This window comes from Fusarium fujikuroi, chromosome FFUJ_chr10, assembly GCF_900079805.1.
Source record: "Fusarium fujikuroi IMI 58289 draft genome, chromosome FFUJ_chr10".
Lineage (NCBI taxonomy): Eukaryota > Fungi > Ascomycota > Sordariomycetes > Hypocreales > Nectriaceae > Fusarium > Fusarium fujikuroi.
In genome coordinates this window covers 1,170,246-1,185,237 of record NC_036631.1, presented here as the reverse complement: position 1 = coordinate 1,185,237, position 14,992 = coordinate 1,170,246, and the positions used below count along the sequence as shown (strand labels likewise).

The 14,992-nt window shown below is 48.3% G+C and overlaps 7 protein-coding genes, besides 2 other annotated features; 4 read left to right on the top strand and 3 right to left on the bottom strand.

Moving 5' to 3' along the window:
* Positions 1-400: 400 nt before the first annotated feature.
* FFUJ_10650 (related to GIT1-Glycerophosphoinositol transporter also able to mediate low-affinity phosphate trans) lies at positions 401-2,084 on the bottom strand (the record flags this gene model as incomplete). XM_023569458.1 has 5 exons in its annotated part: positions 401-1,078; positions 1,125-1,351; positions 1,399-1,533; positions 1,584-1,872; positions 1,920-2,084. 5 exons carry the CDS (start codon positions 2,082-2,084, stop codon positions 401-403), a joined length of 1,494 nt encoding a protein of 497 aa, XP_023436672.1.
* A 965-nt stretch (positions 2,085-3,049) lies between these two features.
* Positions 3,050-3,121, top strand: a tRNA (tRNA-Thr).
* Positions 3,122-3,383: 262 nt separating this feature from the next.
* FFUJ_10649 (toxD-like protein) lies at positions 3,384-4,527 on the bottom strand (the record flags this gene model as incomplete). XM_023569457.1 has 3 exons in its annotated part: positions 3,384-4,034; positions 4,085-4,214; positions 4,262-4,527. The coding sequence occupies 3 exons, from the start codon at positions 4,525-4,527 to the stop codon at positions 3,384-3,386; spliced, it is 1,047 nt and encodes a 348-aa protein (XP_023436671.1).
* Positions 4,528-6,456: 1,929 nt separating this feature from the next.
* Positions 6,457-7,386, top strand: FFUJ_10648 (uncharacterized protein; the record flags this gene model as incomplete). The annotated part of the gene is made up of 1 exon (XM_023569456.1): positions 6,457-7,386. The coding sequence occupies one exon, from the start codon at positions 6,457-6,459 to the stop codon at positions 7,384-7,386; it is 930 nt and encodes a 309-aa protein (XP_023436670.1).
* A 486-nt stretch (positions 7,387-7,872) lies between these two features.
* On the top strand, positions 7,873-9,302 carry FFUJ_10647 (related to carboxypeptidase; the record flags this gene model as incomplete). XM_023569455.1 has 4 exons in its annotated part: positions 7,873-8,170; positions 8,221-8,483; positions 8,536-8,650; positions 8,707-9,302. The coding sequence occupies 4 exons, from the start codon at positions 7,873-7,875 to the stop codon at positions 9,300-9,302; spliced, it is 1,272 nt and encodes a 423-aa protein (XP_023436669.1).
* A 260-nt stretch (positions 9,303-9,562) lies between these two features.
* Positions 9,563-9,661, top strand: a tRNA (tRNA-Leu).
* A 44-nt stretch (positions 9,662-9,705) lies between these two features.
* FFUJ_10646 (uncharacterized protein) lies at positions 9,706-10,653 on the bottom strand (the record flags this gene model as incomplete). XM_023569454.1 has 2 exons in its annotated part: positions 9,706-10,526; positions 10,578-10,653. 2 exons carry the CDS (start codon positions 10,651-10,653, stop codon positions 9,706-9,708), a joined length of 897 nt encoding a protein of 298 aa, XP_023436668.1.
* Positions 10,654-11,145: 492 nt separating this feature from the next.
* On the top strand, positions 11,146-12,141 carry FFUJ_10645 (related to reductases; the record flags this gene model as incomplete). The annotated part of the gene is made up of 1 exon (XM_023569453.1): positions 11,146-12,141. One exon carries the CDS (start codon positions 11,146-11,148, stop codon positions 12,139-12,141), a length of 996 nt encoding a protein of 331 aa, XP_023436667.1.
* A 969-nt stretch (positions 12,142-13,110) lies between these two features.
* On the top strand, positions 13,111-13,846 carry FFUJ_10644 (uncharacterized protein; the record flags this gene model as incomplete). XM_023569451.1 has 2 exons in its annotated part: positions 13,111-13,495; positions 13,557-13,846. The coding sequence occupies 2 exons, from the start codon at positions 13,111-13,113 to the stop codon at positions 13,844-13,846; spliced, it is 675 nt and encodes a 224-aa protein (XP_023436666.1).
* Between the last annotated feature and the right edge of the window lie 1,146 nt (positions 13,847-14,992).

Below are 14,992 nucleotides of genomic sequence, written 5' to 3'. Positions count from 1 at the left end.
CATCACATCGCTTCTAATTAGTACAGCCGCGAGCCGGTGTTTTTGTTATTTGTTGTTACAAAAGTAGATCATTGGTCTTGATAAGCGTGTTGAAGGAGAATTGTGGAACGCATAGGGAAGACTTTAAGCTAGTCTTATGGATCAACAGTTCACATAAGTACTCTAGAGTTGGTAATTTATCAAGAATCAGTTCTCATAACACATTCTCTCCTGCCATCGTGACTCAAGGCTTCAATTGTCACCTAGAGTCTGACACATGCTGTCACTATTAATACGGGAATTTTGCTGGGGATCTTAGATTATAAACACTAATTGGCTAGAAATAGGTCATTATGTTCATGGCTTGGTGTCCCAACGTCGCAAATCGTCACGCGAAATGCAATCACATCATTCCTCGCCTTCACTTCTCGTCTGTTTTTGTGACATTCACTTCTCCGCCCTCGATACCAACAGAGTCGAAGCCCATCTGCGCAGTATCGTATCCATTGGCCTGGAGGTATTCACGGAACTTTTGATCTTCAACAGTGATGGTGTCTTGTCCAACGTGGGGAATGCAGAAGAACACGATGAGAGCTGAGAGGATGCAGAGACTGGATGAGACCCAGAAAGGGTACTGGGCGGACTCAGTCTTGTTTCCTCCAGCGGCCTGGATGTAGGGAAACACATAGGTACCGACGAAGGCACCAATCTTGCCAACGGCAGCAGCGATACCGTAGTATCGGCCACGGACGCCAGTAGCGCATGTCTTTGCAGCGAGAAGACCGATATTGTTTCCGGGACCGAGTTCACCAAGAGCTTGGAAGATTCCGAAGACAACGGCAAAAGCCGCAATCTGGGTGGAGATCTTGTCGTAAACACCGGCCATGATAAAGCCGACGATGGCTTGGAGAGTAACACCTAGGATAAGAGTGTATCGAGGGCCGATCCAGTCACTGACAAATGCACCAATAAGAGTACCTGGCAGATAGAACATGTTGATGACAGTGTTCCAGCCAAAGACAGTGGTTAGGTTTGCGCCATCGCCATAGATACCGGCAAGAATCGAGGAGGAGTAGATACCAAAGGCGTAAGAGGAGAACTATTCGCGTTAGCAGAGGGCAGATTGTAGTATCTTGAAGACTTACGTTATAGAGGAACCAAACCAGGCTGACACAGAGGAGACGGAACCAGTAGTATCGCAGAACCAGCGAGTATGGTGTTTGGCGTCTCATCGACTCCTTGGCGAATTCCTCGGGCTCCTTGAGTCGAAGTCGAAGAACGAACAGGACGAGAGGGAAGACAACTCCAATGCCGAGACTGGTTCTCCAGATGGTGCTGTAGTGGCCATTACGGCATGCGGCGGCAACAACGTCTATTGAGGGTTAGTTATAGTCAGATTAGGATTGAATTGTAACGTACAAGGGACGAAAGCGCCAATGACGAAGCCAAAGTCGATCATTGAGTTTGTGAAGAGAATGAACCAACGGTTTCTGGTTCCTTTCTTCATCTGACCACTGGACTCGGCGCATCCAACACTACCAGCTGGATACTCACCTAGAAGCAATTAGTACCAGACTCGCGCATTCAAGAGTTGCATATCCCACCTCCAATACCGATACCGACGAAAAATCGCCAAGCGGTCAGCATGTTGAACATTCCGACCGCCTGTCCATGCCAGTAAGACCCAGCTGCCAGAGCAGTGAAAATGATGAGAATAACAGTCGAGACCATGAGGGTATTGGTTCGCGACCAATGATCAGCAAGGAAACCAAAGACCAGCTGGCCAACGACTGTTCCAGCGAAGGCGATATCAGAAACGTATTTGAAGGCATTAGAGTTGGCATAGACATCTCCATATTGTCGTTTCAAGGTGGTGTTGACGGAACCAATGACCTACTCACGTTAGAAATGAAGGACAGGATATTTACAGCAGTTCTCACGTTGTTGATGTAGCCATCTGAGAAAAGGCCAGCACCGCAGGCAAACACTGGGAGGGCAGTCTCCATCCAAGGTCTTTGGGGGACATCGTCTTGAGGCGTGTGCACTTCATCATGAGGGGCTTCATCAGAGGCATCGGCCTCGCGTTTCTTGCCGAACCCCAGCATCGTAGATGGGCAAGGATGTATTGATCACAGGTGATAAGGTTTTGGTTGTCGTGGGGAAGAGTGCACGCCTAGTCACAGTTATAAGAGAGGGGGAGCCAAAGCCACGGTCACGTTGAGGTCTGACTGAAACGCCAAAGATTGGTGATGCCTCGGAAAACAAAAGAATTGGCTCGGTGTCACAGGATTTCTAGAATTTAAGAGAAAACGGGGGGCATTCTCGTGGTGGAGCAATGGCTTCTTGTCAGGGAGATAAGGTCTGGCGTCTGTGGAACAAAAACTGGGCACCGAGTGATTGACCCAAGTTGTTTTGAGAAGCTGGTAATGTTGCACCAACGAATCATTACGTACACGAGACTCGAGAGCCCAACATCATAGGAGAGAGTGACCGGAGGTAACCGACACGGACGGCACTCGGCGCGTTGGGCCAATTGACTTTGATGATGCACATGAATCCTTTGTTGTCGATTTATTGCCGAGTTTGGTCGTCGGTGGCGCCAACCGCGCCCTCTGCTCGGCTCAAAATTGCCGATGGGCCTGTCAGAGCGCCCACTAGCACTGATATGTCAGGTGAATACGAATATGCTCTATCACCTGTCAATTCCCGCTCAGCAGCAGTTGACGAGATCCAGTATTAGGAGGGAGGGAGGAGATTTCACCTGGGGGAGGGTCACAGAATGACTGGGGAAGAGGAGACACCGTCGTGGAGTTAGTGGCAAGCCAATCTTGATCAAGAAAGTCGATATCTCTGGAGACTGGAGACAACAGTAAGCGGGGATCAATTGATATTGCTGCTGATCAATTACTGCGTGGGTTAGTGCATCATGCATGTGATTGTTGGTGATGAGAGATTGGGCACACGAGCAATTCCTGCAACAAGATTTGATGACAGGCACTAATGCAGTAGCTTACAGTTCATGTAGTGTACATAGGCCCAGACTACATCCCACTAGTCACCAAATAGATCCGCCTCTATAGCTCAGCGGTAGAGCGTTGCACTTGTAATGCAAAGGTCCATCGTTCAATCCGGTGTGGAGGCATTTCTTAATCTTTTGCCATTCTGAGCAAATTGCAATCAACAAATCAATCGATTTTCTTTTTACACATCATATATCTAATCATAAAGTGTTGCGTAATTTTTTAAACCTCATTTTCAGTTTACTTATGCATTTCCTTAAAGCAATAAGAATAAAGCTTAGGTTCACAGCCACAATATGCAGAGAGAGTACCTCAAAACTCTCGTTTATGCGAGGCGCATTTAATATCTTATCCATCTATTGCCTCTATACGTCAATGCACATCTCACAGAGTATACACAAGCTTTCCTCCAGAAACCTTGTTCGATCTCAATTCATCCAAGCCCTTCAGAATACCCTCAAAGCCACTACCGCCGCGGTTGACAAACGTCTGGGGAGCCTTTAGCTTGCCCTCCTCAAGCAGCTGTCGGCTGATCTCCCAGAACTTCTTCGCAAACTCAAACTCTTCTGGCTGAGCAGGTGTCTCCTGTCCCTTGAAGAATCGCTCACCAAAAATGGAATACATAAGCGTTACATAGGGTCCATCGACCTTGGGGTTCACATCGAGCAACTGCTGCTTGTCGACTGGCAGAAGAGTAGCGTACTTGCCGCCTTCGGTGCTGATAGCTCCAGCGCTGATGGCGACGCCTTGCGCGGTGCAGTCCCAGGCGAGCTTGAGCGTATTGTTGGTGTACTTGCGAATTTCTTCAGCGACGTTGGGCGACTTGTAATCAAAGACTGCCTCGGCTCCGAGGGACTTGAGATAGTCGAAGTTGTGAGGAGAAGCAGTCGCGATAACCCTCAGACCCGAAAGTTTGGCGAACTGAATACCGTAAATGCCAGTTGCAGTGCTGCCGCCGTAAATGAGGATAAACTCATCGCTCTTTTTGCCCTCGGTGGGTAGAGGCAATCCCAAAGTTTTATAAAGGCCTTGGCCCTACGTCGGTGATCAGTATTTATGCTTTTTTCTCGCTAGATCAAACTTACTACTGTGGCAATAGAGATACCAAGCGTAGCAGCCTCCTCGTCAGTAACATTATCGGGCGTTTTGATCTGTACGTCTCCCTTTGCCACAATGTAGTCGGCAAAGCCTCCGTTCTCGAGCTGAGTTGCATCACTAGATATGGTTAGATGACTTTAACCAAGCGATACCGAAATACTGACGCTCCATGGACTACACCGCTAATCCGGTCGCCCTTCTTGAAAGCCTTGGTAACCTTGGGACCAACTTCCTCAACGATACCAGCGTAGTCACATCCGATTCTAGAGCCAGGTTTAGTGAGGCCGAAGTCGATATGCTTCCAGTCGGTAGGGTTCAAGCCAACGGCATTGACCTTGACGAGGATATAATCGTCTCGAAGCTTGGGCTTCGAGGCCTCCTGGATAGCGGCCTTGCCCTTCTCAACGAATACGATAGCCTTGGTAGTCATGATGTTGGTTTCTGTTGTTGTGAAGCTACTATTCTGCGAGTAATGATAAGACTTGCTTGATGAGTATCATCAAGATAGAGAAGCTCTTGAGGACATTTATACCGCTAGATGGCGTCATGATAGTGGAACTTAGAATGGTGAGTATGCGTCATTGATTGGCTGCTTAGACTTTAGCTTGGTGTTTAACGCTATCCCCATGGAACGCCGATTACCAATCTACCTTAGCTTGATAATCTGCGGGGACAACGCCGAAGCTCGGGATGTATTATCTATATAGCTTCCTATGATTTGACTTTACGGGAATTGGTGATATCATGGTGCTACTCAAGTATGGAGTTGTTATGTAAATCACCCCGAGGATGATATGTAAGCATGCCACCAAGGATCGTGATTATTCTGACTTGGTACCAATGGCCTAGCAAGTGACAAATCTCTGCGCGAATTGCCGTCTGTATCTTCTGCAAACTCGCCAATTGCCCACGTTACGATCGCTCACGTTTTCCACGTCCCTTCATCCTCCCGGAGACAGCTTGGGAAGATACTTCCATATCAGCTAGCATCAGAGTTCTCTGTTACTGATATATCAGTTACATATACATTCGTATAGTGACTCTCTGAAGTTAATGGATTTCCAGTGTGTTGGCTTGATATATCCTGTTCAGATATCATGGGCTTCGACTATTAATCAGCTCTCTATTTTGAGAATATTGACTCCTGTATCAACAAGTGTTTCTCTTACACGCCGTTTCCTGAAATCCATGTCATGAAACAACATTACAACGGCGCTATTCCCAACCGGTATGGTAATAGATTGTGCTTGGTCGGTTTAGCATGCGGGACGTAATTCGAGGATCAGACCATATCCATACACTTGGGTCTGATATTTTAGGTTTATGACCAGGACCGGCAATATACAAATGTGAACTTCAATGAATCAAAAGAGTGGATAAGCGGTTGTTGTCAAACAATCCGAGTGACCAAACACAGAGTCGTGCGGATCAGCTGGCGACATCAAGTGAAGGCATTACTCACTATCTCATTCATGGCCAGGAACTTCTATCAAGCCGTATTGTCAAGAACGGTGGTAGCCGTCGGTCAATAACCGTATAGTCTATGTGTAAACTCTCTAGATGAAGTTCGTGTTTCAATTTAACCCAAGGTATATTTGAAATATCACGATTTTATTATGATGCCACCGGACTTCACTCGAGGTATGGAACCAAGACCGAGTTTTCTTAAGCTTTAGTGAAGCTACCATCAAGTCAGTTAATGGCAAGGTTCGACACTGAGTCGTTTATCCAGGCTCCAGGGCCAACCCGTTCAGCAAGGTCGGTCCTTCAACCATCCAGGCGTCACGAAGTCCAATAGGCATTATTATCTGACTGTAGATATCCTCTACACTCTTTTTGTCCTGTCGGTCTTCATATCAACTAAGAGAGGAAGCAAATGAGCGAGAATACACATAATTGCAGTTGGTTTCAGCGTTGTCCTAAGTTAGAGGACAATTTCGATACAGTAGCGATCAAACAACATTTAGAGTTCGACATATATATGCTGTATGACAACCGGATCTACGACACCGCCCGCACGACATGATAGTCGCTATGATGAGTTATTTGCTTCAAGTTACATATCTCTTCAAATATCAATGGGCCTCCTTACCAGATCCTGAAACACTCTGCCAGAAAGAGCAATGGCATGCGAACGAACCAATGGGGATTCAAGAGAATATCAGTTATCAGGCTATTAGCAGCTGGGAGTCAGTAACGACTGGATACTAGAGCATTCAGCACCCTGGATTGCTCTGCATTAGTGCTGACATCAGCCCCCACCATTATCCTACAAACAAACATCTGCTCCCGTTCTTGTAACAGCACCATATTCGCCAAGAGATTCTGTAAACCCTTTTATCAACATTGTAATAGAAAAATGAACTCCTCACCAGAGCTCTTTGCCCAGCTCACCAACAGATTGCGTATCTGTTATCAAACCTTTGGCGACCCGGCAGATCCTGCGGTCATACTCGTTCCAGGCAATGCGGATTCAATGATCGTATGGGCAGACGGTCTCATCGAAAAGCTTCAATCTTCCGAAGATGGCAAGAAATACTTCGTGATTCGCTTCGATCCAAGAGACACGGGCCTATCGACTGAGTTTCCCGTGCCTGGCGGATACTCAATTGGAGACATGGCAGGCGACATTGAGGGACTTGCAGATCACTTGAATCTCAACGATCCCTCAAAGGGCTTCCATATTGTTGGTCTGAGTAAAGGAGGGCCAGTCGCCTACACAGTCGCCGCACGTAGGCCCGGACAAGTCAGAAGCCTGTCGCTTCTGTACACGTCTCGCGGCGTGAGCCCTGAGCTCCCAATCAAAGGAGGACTTGATCTCGGGTTCCAACCAATGCTGGCTGGCTTCGGAGATCAGAGGGAAACGGCCATCAAAAACGGAATGACCGTCTATGACGCACTCACAACGCAGCCTGATGCGGATGAGAGAAAGGAGGTGGAGAAGGCGGTGAGACGTCTAGTGGAACGGGATATCAAAGGTGGCACATTGTACAGCAAAGCTCCGAATCACGGCGCCGCGTCGTACGAAAAGGATGGTTGGCCAGGGGCTGATACGCTCAAGATGATCAAATGCCCGACCACGGTTGTGCAGGCAGGCAAGGATCAGATCTTTGGGGAGATTCACGGAGAGGCGTTGGCGAAAGCGATACCCGGTGATGTTGAGTATGTGCTATGGGAGGATGTTGGGCACGAGATGCCACGACGCATCTGGGGCAGAATGGCCAAGGTGCTGCAGAAGAATTGGGAGAGGGGTCAAAGCGCGGATCATGTTGGCGGTGATGCGGAATAAAGTGATAGGTTACTGGACAAGACGAGCTTGTTGTGTTACTGTCCAATGAGGGGCGGAGTGAAACAGGACAACCAACAGGCCTTAATATTGTTCTCTTCGTCCGATGCCCCTGTCTAGGCACCTACCAACAGAACAATCAGGCCGCTATCTGATAGTTGTGAGACATAACTGCTATTCATAGCATGACCGGCCATACGTCCATGGCAAGTGTTATTTCTTCCAGTCGAAACACATGAATCAGTGTTAGGCACTCCACATGATGCGGTCGATTTTTGTGACCTGTCCAACATCTAATGCAGTCAAGGGCCCGGAAGCCGTGATGATTCACAGACTATGAATCATAATCCTGAGTATTCATCCGCTTTCGTATGGTTTGTCAGAGTCGCAAAGTAGTATAAAGAAGGGAAGCAGAAGCCTTCTCAACCAAAGTGAACCATATTACTTAACATATCTCCAGCAACTTTCGGCCAACGTATACTCCTTGACATGTTGTTCAGTACTATATGCGCAGGACTTCTGCTGCCGATTGTTGCAGCCAAGGTGTCATATGATGGCTGGAAAGCTTTCTCCATCACTGCTCGCCCGTCCGACAAAGATATCCCGAGCCTTCTGAAAGACATCGATCACGTCTCTTTGAGCTGCGGGCAAAATCGCAACGTTTTTGAGGTCGCCATTCCTCCTGAAAAACTGGATGCCTTTAAGCGTCTTGGCCTGAAAACCGCCGTTGTGAGCGATAACGTGGGCGCCGAGATCGCCCAGGAGGGAAGCTTTGGGCTCTACAAGGGTAGGTAACCTCAATATCTTTTCACCTTATGCATTACTGATAGTTGGTAGCTACCACCAAACTTCCCGGCGATAAGGCGAAGCTACCAGATAAATCTTACTTCAAGTCCTACCATAGCTTCGAGCAGCACTTACAGTTTCTGTCCGATTTGCAAGCCTCGTTCCCCAAGAACTCGGAAGTCTTCACAGCTGGTAGGACTGTACAGAACAGAGAGATCCAAGGGATTCACCTCTGGGGCAAAGGCGATAAGGGAAGAAACCCTGCCATCGTTTGGCATGCGAACTCTCACGCACGCGAGTGGATCAGCGGAATGGTAGGAAACATCCAACTCAGTAGAGGGCTGTAGCATTCTAATGCTTTCACAGACCGTTGAGTACATGACGTGGAAGCTTGTCCAAGGTTATCAGAATAAAGATCGTCTTGTTCGAGATACACTCAACAACTACGACGTCTACATCATTCCGATCGCAAACCCCGATGGTGAGTCTTCGGAGGTCTCTTTGAAACATGAAACACAGATGCTGACTGCTCCATAGGCTTCGTCTATACTATAACTGACGACCGGTTGTGGCGAAAGAACCGACAGAAGCGAGCTGGTAAGAAATGTATCGGCACTGACCTCAACCGTAACTGGCCTCATGAGTGGGATATCCCCGGTGGTTCCTCCACTGATACTTGCAACGAGACGTATCGCGGCATGAAGGCTGGCGATACTCCTGAAAACAAAGCTCTCGTCAAGCATACCAAATCAGTTGCGCAGAAGAATGGCATCAAGTCTTACATCGACTTTCACTCTTTCAGCCAGTTGATCCTCCTTCCGTACGGCTACACTTGCGACACCAACATCACCGATATCAACGAACAGATGGAACTCGCTGGCGGCGTTACCGACGCTATCAAACAGGTCAACGACCTGAACTTCTATTACGGCCCAACTTGCCAGACCATCTATCAGACTTCGGGTGGAAGTAGTGACTGGGTTTATGATGTTGCTGGAGCAGAGCTTGCTTGGGGTATGGAGCTTCGGCCCCAGAGGTTGAGGGGCAATGGGTTTGTTCTTCCACCGAAACAGATCGTTGAGTCTGGTGAGGAGATCTGGGCTGGAATGAGATATCTCTTTGAGAACTTCTGAGCCGACAAGCTCGGATACAAGCCCCAGGGTTTTTGTGGGCAGTGCAAATGGAACGCAGTCAAATTGCTACGAGGTTGGCACTGGTTACACCATTGTCGATTCCTGACTTCCGCGAGCAAAGTCTTAGATAGTGAGTCAACGCTCTCTCGAATAGAACAATTTATCACAAATGCAGTTAGAGAGTAATTCAACAAAAGACATGCGCATTGTGTCGTGTGCTGCTCAAGAACTCCGATAAATGCTTTGTCATCAAGCAAATCGGTGAGATGGCCGAGTTGGTTATGGCGCCAGGTTAAGGTCAACCTTAACACCAATTCCTGGTGGAGCAATCCTCCTGGGTTCGAGTCCCAGTCTCATCAAGTTGTTCTTTTTACATTTCTTTCTTTTTATGCCCAATTGTTCCTTAGGAGACACGGACAGATCTCAGTGGTTGGTCCCCTCGACTTTGTCTCCAAGTGTTCGAAACTTGAACCAGATCCTTGCACTCTCCAATCAACCATGACCATTTTGCTAGGAAGCTTGGAGTAACTTCCCAGCTCTCGCTGAGATGCGGCTCGCCCCATAAGATCATTCCAGCATTTTCTTTTGGTTTGTTTCCTCCTTCTAACTTTTTGAATGGAGGTACAATACACCTTGTTGATGGCACCGCAGGAGGTAAAATGTACACGTAATCACCGACCAAATCCTCCAGAAACTGTATGTGATCATATATGAGTTGCTTCCGAATGAGATTGTCTCTGAGCTCTGGAAACGGGAAGATGTCGATCCAGCAAGGATGTGGCGAGGTCATCTGGGTGTGAGTTGGCTCAAGGCGAGTTGGTAGTGGTAGATGCTCTCGATCAATGGATCGAACGACGGCTATGTCGCAGTATGTCTTTGATTGAGGCTCAAGTGTTGGGAAGTCGAATGCTATGATGAACTCTGCAAACAGTCTCATCATTTTCTTGTTGGTCATCATGCCTCGGCAAACATTGTAGCTGATGAGATGAAGAAGACGATGGTCAACAGAGATGACTACGCCGCTGTTGTAGTTGGATTGGTTTGCTATGACAATTTGTTGCGATGGCGACTCTTCTTCTTCTTTGGACGGTGCCATATTCTTGGTCGAACCAGTCTTGGGTTCTTCTTCATTGTTTGCGTCGATACCGATCCTCCAGCGGTCAACTCGATAAGGGCGTTTGCCCGGCCCATTCCTATCCTCATTCTCTCTCCTCAAGCGATCTCCTGAAATGACGTTTAGTACCAATGCAGCTCAGCGGAGATAAGGTTTCATACTCCGCGCTCTCTGATTCAGCCGGTTCTGTGCCCGCTTACGGGCCTTGCGCTCCTGGTCATGGTCGGCAGTCTCCATTGCTCCTTTCAAGAGTTTAATGTGGGGATGAGACAATTAAAATTACGATACCAAGGAAGGGAAAAGAAGTCATCCATGACACTGAGATATATGCCAGTCTCATAAAGGAACAAGACATCAGCCAGCTGACAAAGGGTTGAACTCCGCCAAACCCCCAAACTCCGACGCTAACCAAATCAGGTAGAAACTGTCACCCATGATGCATCATGATCGCAACTAGGGGTCCGGAATTAAGCGGTAGTTGTCGAAAGCCTAAACATTGTCATCGTTGTGCGTGTATCACTTGTGAATTTGAGTGGTTTGATTGGTTACTTTGATGTTGATGTCCTGTAGGCTTAGTCGCAAGATCGAAAGTTGTTGGAACATGAGGTGACTGAATTAAGTATATAAGTCATGCTTTGTCTACGAACTTGAGGAATCGAATCTTTTTCAAGCTCCCTTCACATTGCAACATCCATCTCTCAATATCTCAATCTCATATACCAAGACAAAATGTCTCGATACTCTGCCGCACATGAGGACCCCCAGGGTCCTGGCGACGCCAGACCTACTGCCCTTCAGATCATCAAAGACGAAGGCGTCGAAGGCAAGCTTAAGGGCAAAGTCATCGTCATTACCGGAACTTCTTCTGGTATTGGTATCGAGACTGCCAGAGCTCTCGCAGAAACTGGCGCCAGATTATTCTTGACTGCAAGAAACCTGGACAAGGCAAAGAAAGCCTGCGAAGCATTCTTCGATGCCAGTCGAATGGAGTTCATCGATCTCGACCTGACTTCCTTCGACAGTGTTCGTGCTGCTGCCAAGACCATATTAGATAAAACCGACAAGATCAACATTCTAGTTGAGAATGCAGGTTGCATGGCTGTCCCAGAACTTGAGCTCACAAAGGATGGCCATGAGATGCAGTTCGGAGTCAACTACCTCGCGCACTTCTTGTTCTTCGAGCTTCTCAAGCCAGCCTTGCTCGCGGCCGTGACTCCCGAGCTTAACTCTAGAGTCGTTGTTCTTTCTTCATCAGCACACCAGCATGGCGGTATCAACGAATCCGACAACTATAGCTTCCAGAAGGGCGGTTACGACCCATGGCTCTCCTATGGCCAATCGAAGACGGCTGATATCTACCTCGCCAACGAGATAGACCGTCGATACGGTTCCCAGGGCTTGCATGCGACAAGCGTTCATCCTGGGGGCATCTTGACCGAGCTTGCAAGACATATTCCCCCGGAGGTCCTGCAGTCTCTCGCTAGTAGCGACACGGCTAGGAAGATGTTGAAGAACCCCGAGCAGGGAGCTGCGACGACAGTCTGGGCGGCTATCGGCAAGCAGTGGGAAAACACTGGAGGAAAATACCTGGAGAATTGCCAGGAGGCGCCTCCAGCTAAGCAGATTGATCCTCACTTCGGTAAAGGGTATGCGCCACATGTTTATGACCCAGAACGCGAGGCTCGACTTTGGGAGGACGCGCTCAAGATTGTTGGCTTGGCTTGAGGGTTAGTCGACCGCACGGGAGTACGTAGTAGATAGTATAGATAAAGCCAATTCAACTCGATGTTGATCATTCCCAGACCGCCATCGTGATCGCCTGTGCTACCAGTTCCCCCGTCTCATGGGACGGCGTTGCTGTAGAAAATGTCGGAGATGGGTACTGCACTACGTAAGACGAAATGCGCTGTAGCGCGTGAAGCCATGTCTTAGCTGATATGCACAGTGCTCGTTTGGTCAATCAGCCAGCCACCTGGAAGTCAGCTTTCAGACAACCAAAAAACGACCGTCGAATCCCTAAAAGAATGGCTGGTTGTTGTGCAGAGGGACCGACAAATGATGCCCGTTATTCTGCTAAAAGGTTCCATGCATGGGGGAGCAATCAACTAATTCACAAGGCTTACAGCCTAGCAACGCACTAAATCGCGGAGAGGTTGCTGTCTCACCAGGCCTGGAACAAAACACGGCAGCGAGATTCGATAGTGCATCTTTAGGCCATCTTCCATCGACGTGCAAAAGCTCAACGAGCATCAAAATTATTTGGGGCATGAGTTCGACCCTCAATCTGACCGCGACCGCTTCTTTCATGTGCTTTTCAATTACTCAAGGTCAGGTCATTACGTATCGTAATTACTTTGTTGAGGCCATGTGAATATGGGCATCTACATCACTCACTGCCATTCTAGCTCATTTGCCGGCATTCCTGCATTAGCCCACTGTATCCTTGCACCAAAGGAGGGGAGAGTAAGACATTCTGCTCAGCTCGGATGCGCCGTCTGAGGCCATCAGAGTAACAGCGGAGTCATCATGCAGATCTCAGCTCGTCAACAGAGACACAATATCAATAGCTTCACATGCGCTCTTGGCTTAGACACGGCTGATATGTATAAGAAGATGCATCTGTCCTTTGTTCCTGAGGGCAGCAGCTCATCTCCAAGTCCATGTTCCCTGACGCGATAACAACCTCGATACAAAATGCTTCCCTCTTTTCTCCTCTCGTCGCTGCTGTGCCTCTCCACAGTCTCAGCTCTACCCAACCCAATTGTCGCTGAGAGAGCAGCGTGCGATTGTTCCGGCACTCGCGACGGTGGATCCAGCTCCAAAGACTACATCTGCCGCGATGCTCGGCTCGGCCCTACAAAGCTCCCAAAGAAGCTCCCGCTCAGCGCAACCGTGGAGAGCTACAACCGCTTTGGTGGGCTTACACCAATTCAATTCCTCCAGACATGGACAGATGAGAAGGGCAACTACAAGTACCCTCCGCAGAATGGCTTCCAGCTTGACGCGAATGGCAATGCCATCAACGGCAGCATGGTTCTCCAGGTCGGAACTCTCGTAGATCGATTTGGAAGCGAATATGGTAAGTCGCGTCGGCTCGCGTCGCCTCGATCCAACAGCACAGTCTAACAGTAGTATTTTAGGATCGTACGTCTCTGCTGCCTCTGCTCCCTACTCGCAAAGAGCTCTCCCTCCCTCGAACTTGGCTACGAACCCCGATACCCCAGACTTCCCGTACAACTATCACGTCTACCGGGTCATCAAGCCTCTTACAGTGGTTGGAGGACCTATCGCGCCTTGGTTTGGGCAGCCCGGTCTCGGAGCGCAGTTCTTCACTGGTGAAACTGGCAATGTCAAGTTTTTGATTGAGCAGAACTATTTGCAGAAGGAGGATCCGTCAGCTCTTGTTTACAAGTCTGATGGTTGCGCATAATTATTTGGGGGTTTGATTGAGGCGGACTTCATGTAATGATCTTACGATGAACGACTTGCGAATATGTCAGTCCATTCGAGTAGATAATGTCAACTGGAAATAATACTGTCGCCCAAGCGCTCCATTCATTTGATGTCGACACACGACAAATTAGCGATGTCAGATTACATTTAGTCATGATGTCTTCAAGGTCGGCCAAGGCATCGAGGAAAAATACGTAGTACACTTCAAGGAATTAATATTTTTTTCGGCTGGCAGGTTAGTTTTGCAACCATTTTGATCGTCGCAGACATTTTTGTGCTTGAGCCAGGCGGATATACACAGGGCAACCGAGTACTCGATAACCCAGAACTTGGAGGTTCTTGGCGCAGCGAATTGCGACCCGGATATATGCAGTCTTTCTAATAGGGAACTCTCTTGAATGTGACGTCGGACGAATCGATCTGTGATATCGCGAGGCTCGCCCACGTGTCCCGTCCCAGCTTTGACACTCAGCGACGAAGAAACTTTATGATGCGACCTGAAGAGGCGCGGCAAATGATGCGGTCAATTGGTGCATCTTCAACCCCTCCAGAATTATCTTTGCACTGCCTCGAACTCTGTCAATTGTGGCAGGCAACGATTGAGGCAGTGGGAGCCAGACTTTCGTCTACTGGTCAATGATGCTGTGACGCTTTCGCTTCGACCAAGCGAAATGAACCTTCACCCAGCCACCGCATTTTCAACCACCAAATGCCTAAGGTCCCGAACCATATTCTGCCAAACCTTGGTTTTCACCGCCCCGGTCTTCAGTATAAATTTCTCGTCGAGCCCGCCAAAGCTACGCTTCTCTTCTTCTTTTCTCCTTAGCTCTCTTTGCCTTTTGGCTTAGATCAAGTGTAGTATCTGTTCTTTTCAGTTTAATCTCTGAAAGATGTCTAAGGACATCAATCGTGATTATTCCTATTTTTGGCCAGCGGACGGCTTCCTCTATGCTTGCATATGATCCCGTCCACAGTGTCCCTAGTATTACACTGCCTCTAGGTGACGCGAACGCGCGCTTGTTGAGCTCCATCCCTTTTCATTGCTTTCCTGGGCTTGCCTGGGTAGTGAAGAAGAGTGTAAATAGTGAATAAATGGTAGAACAACGCGCTGAAAGTGTCTTGT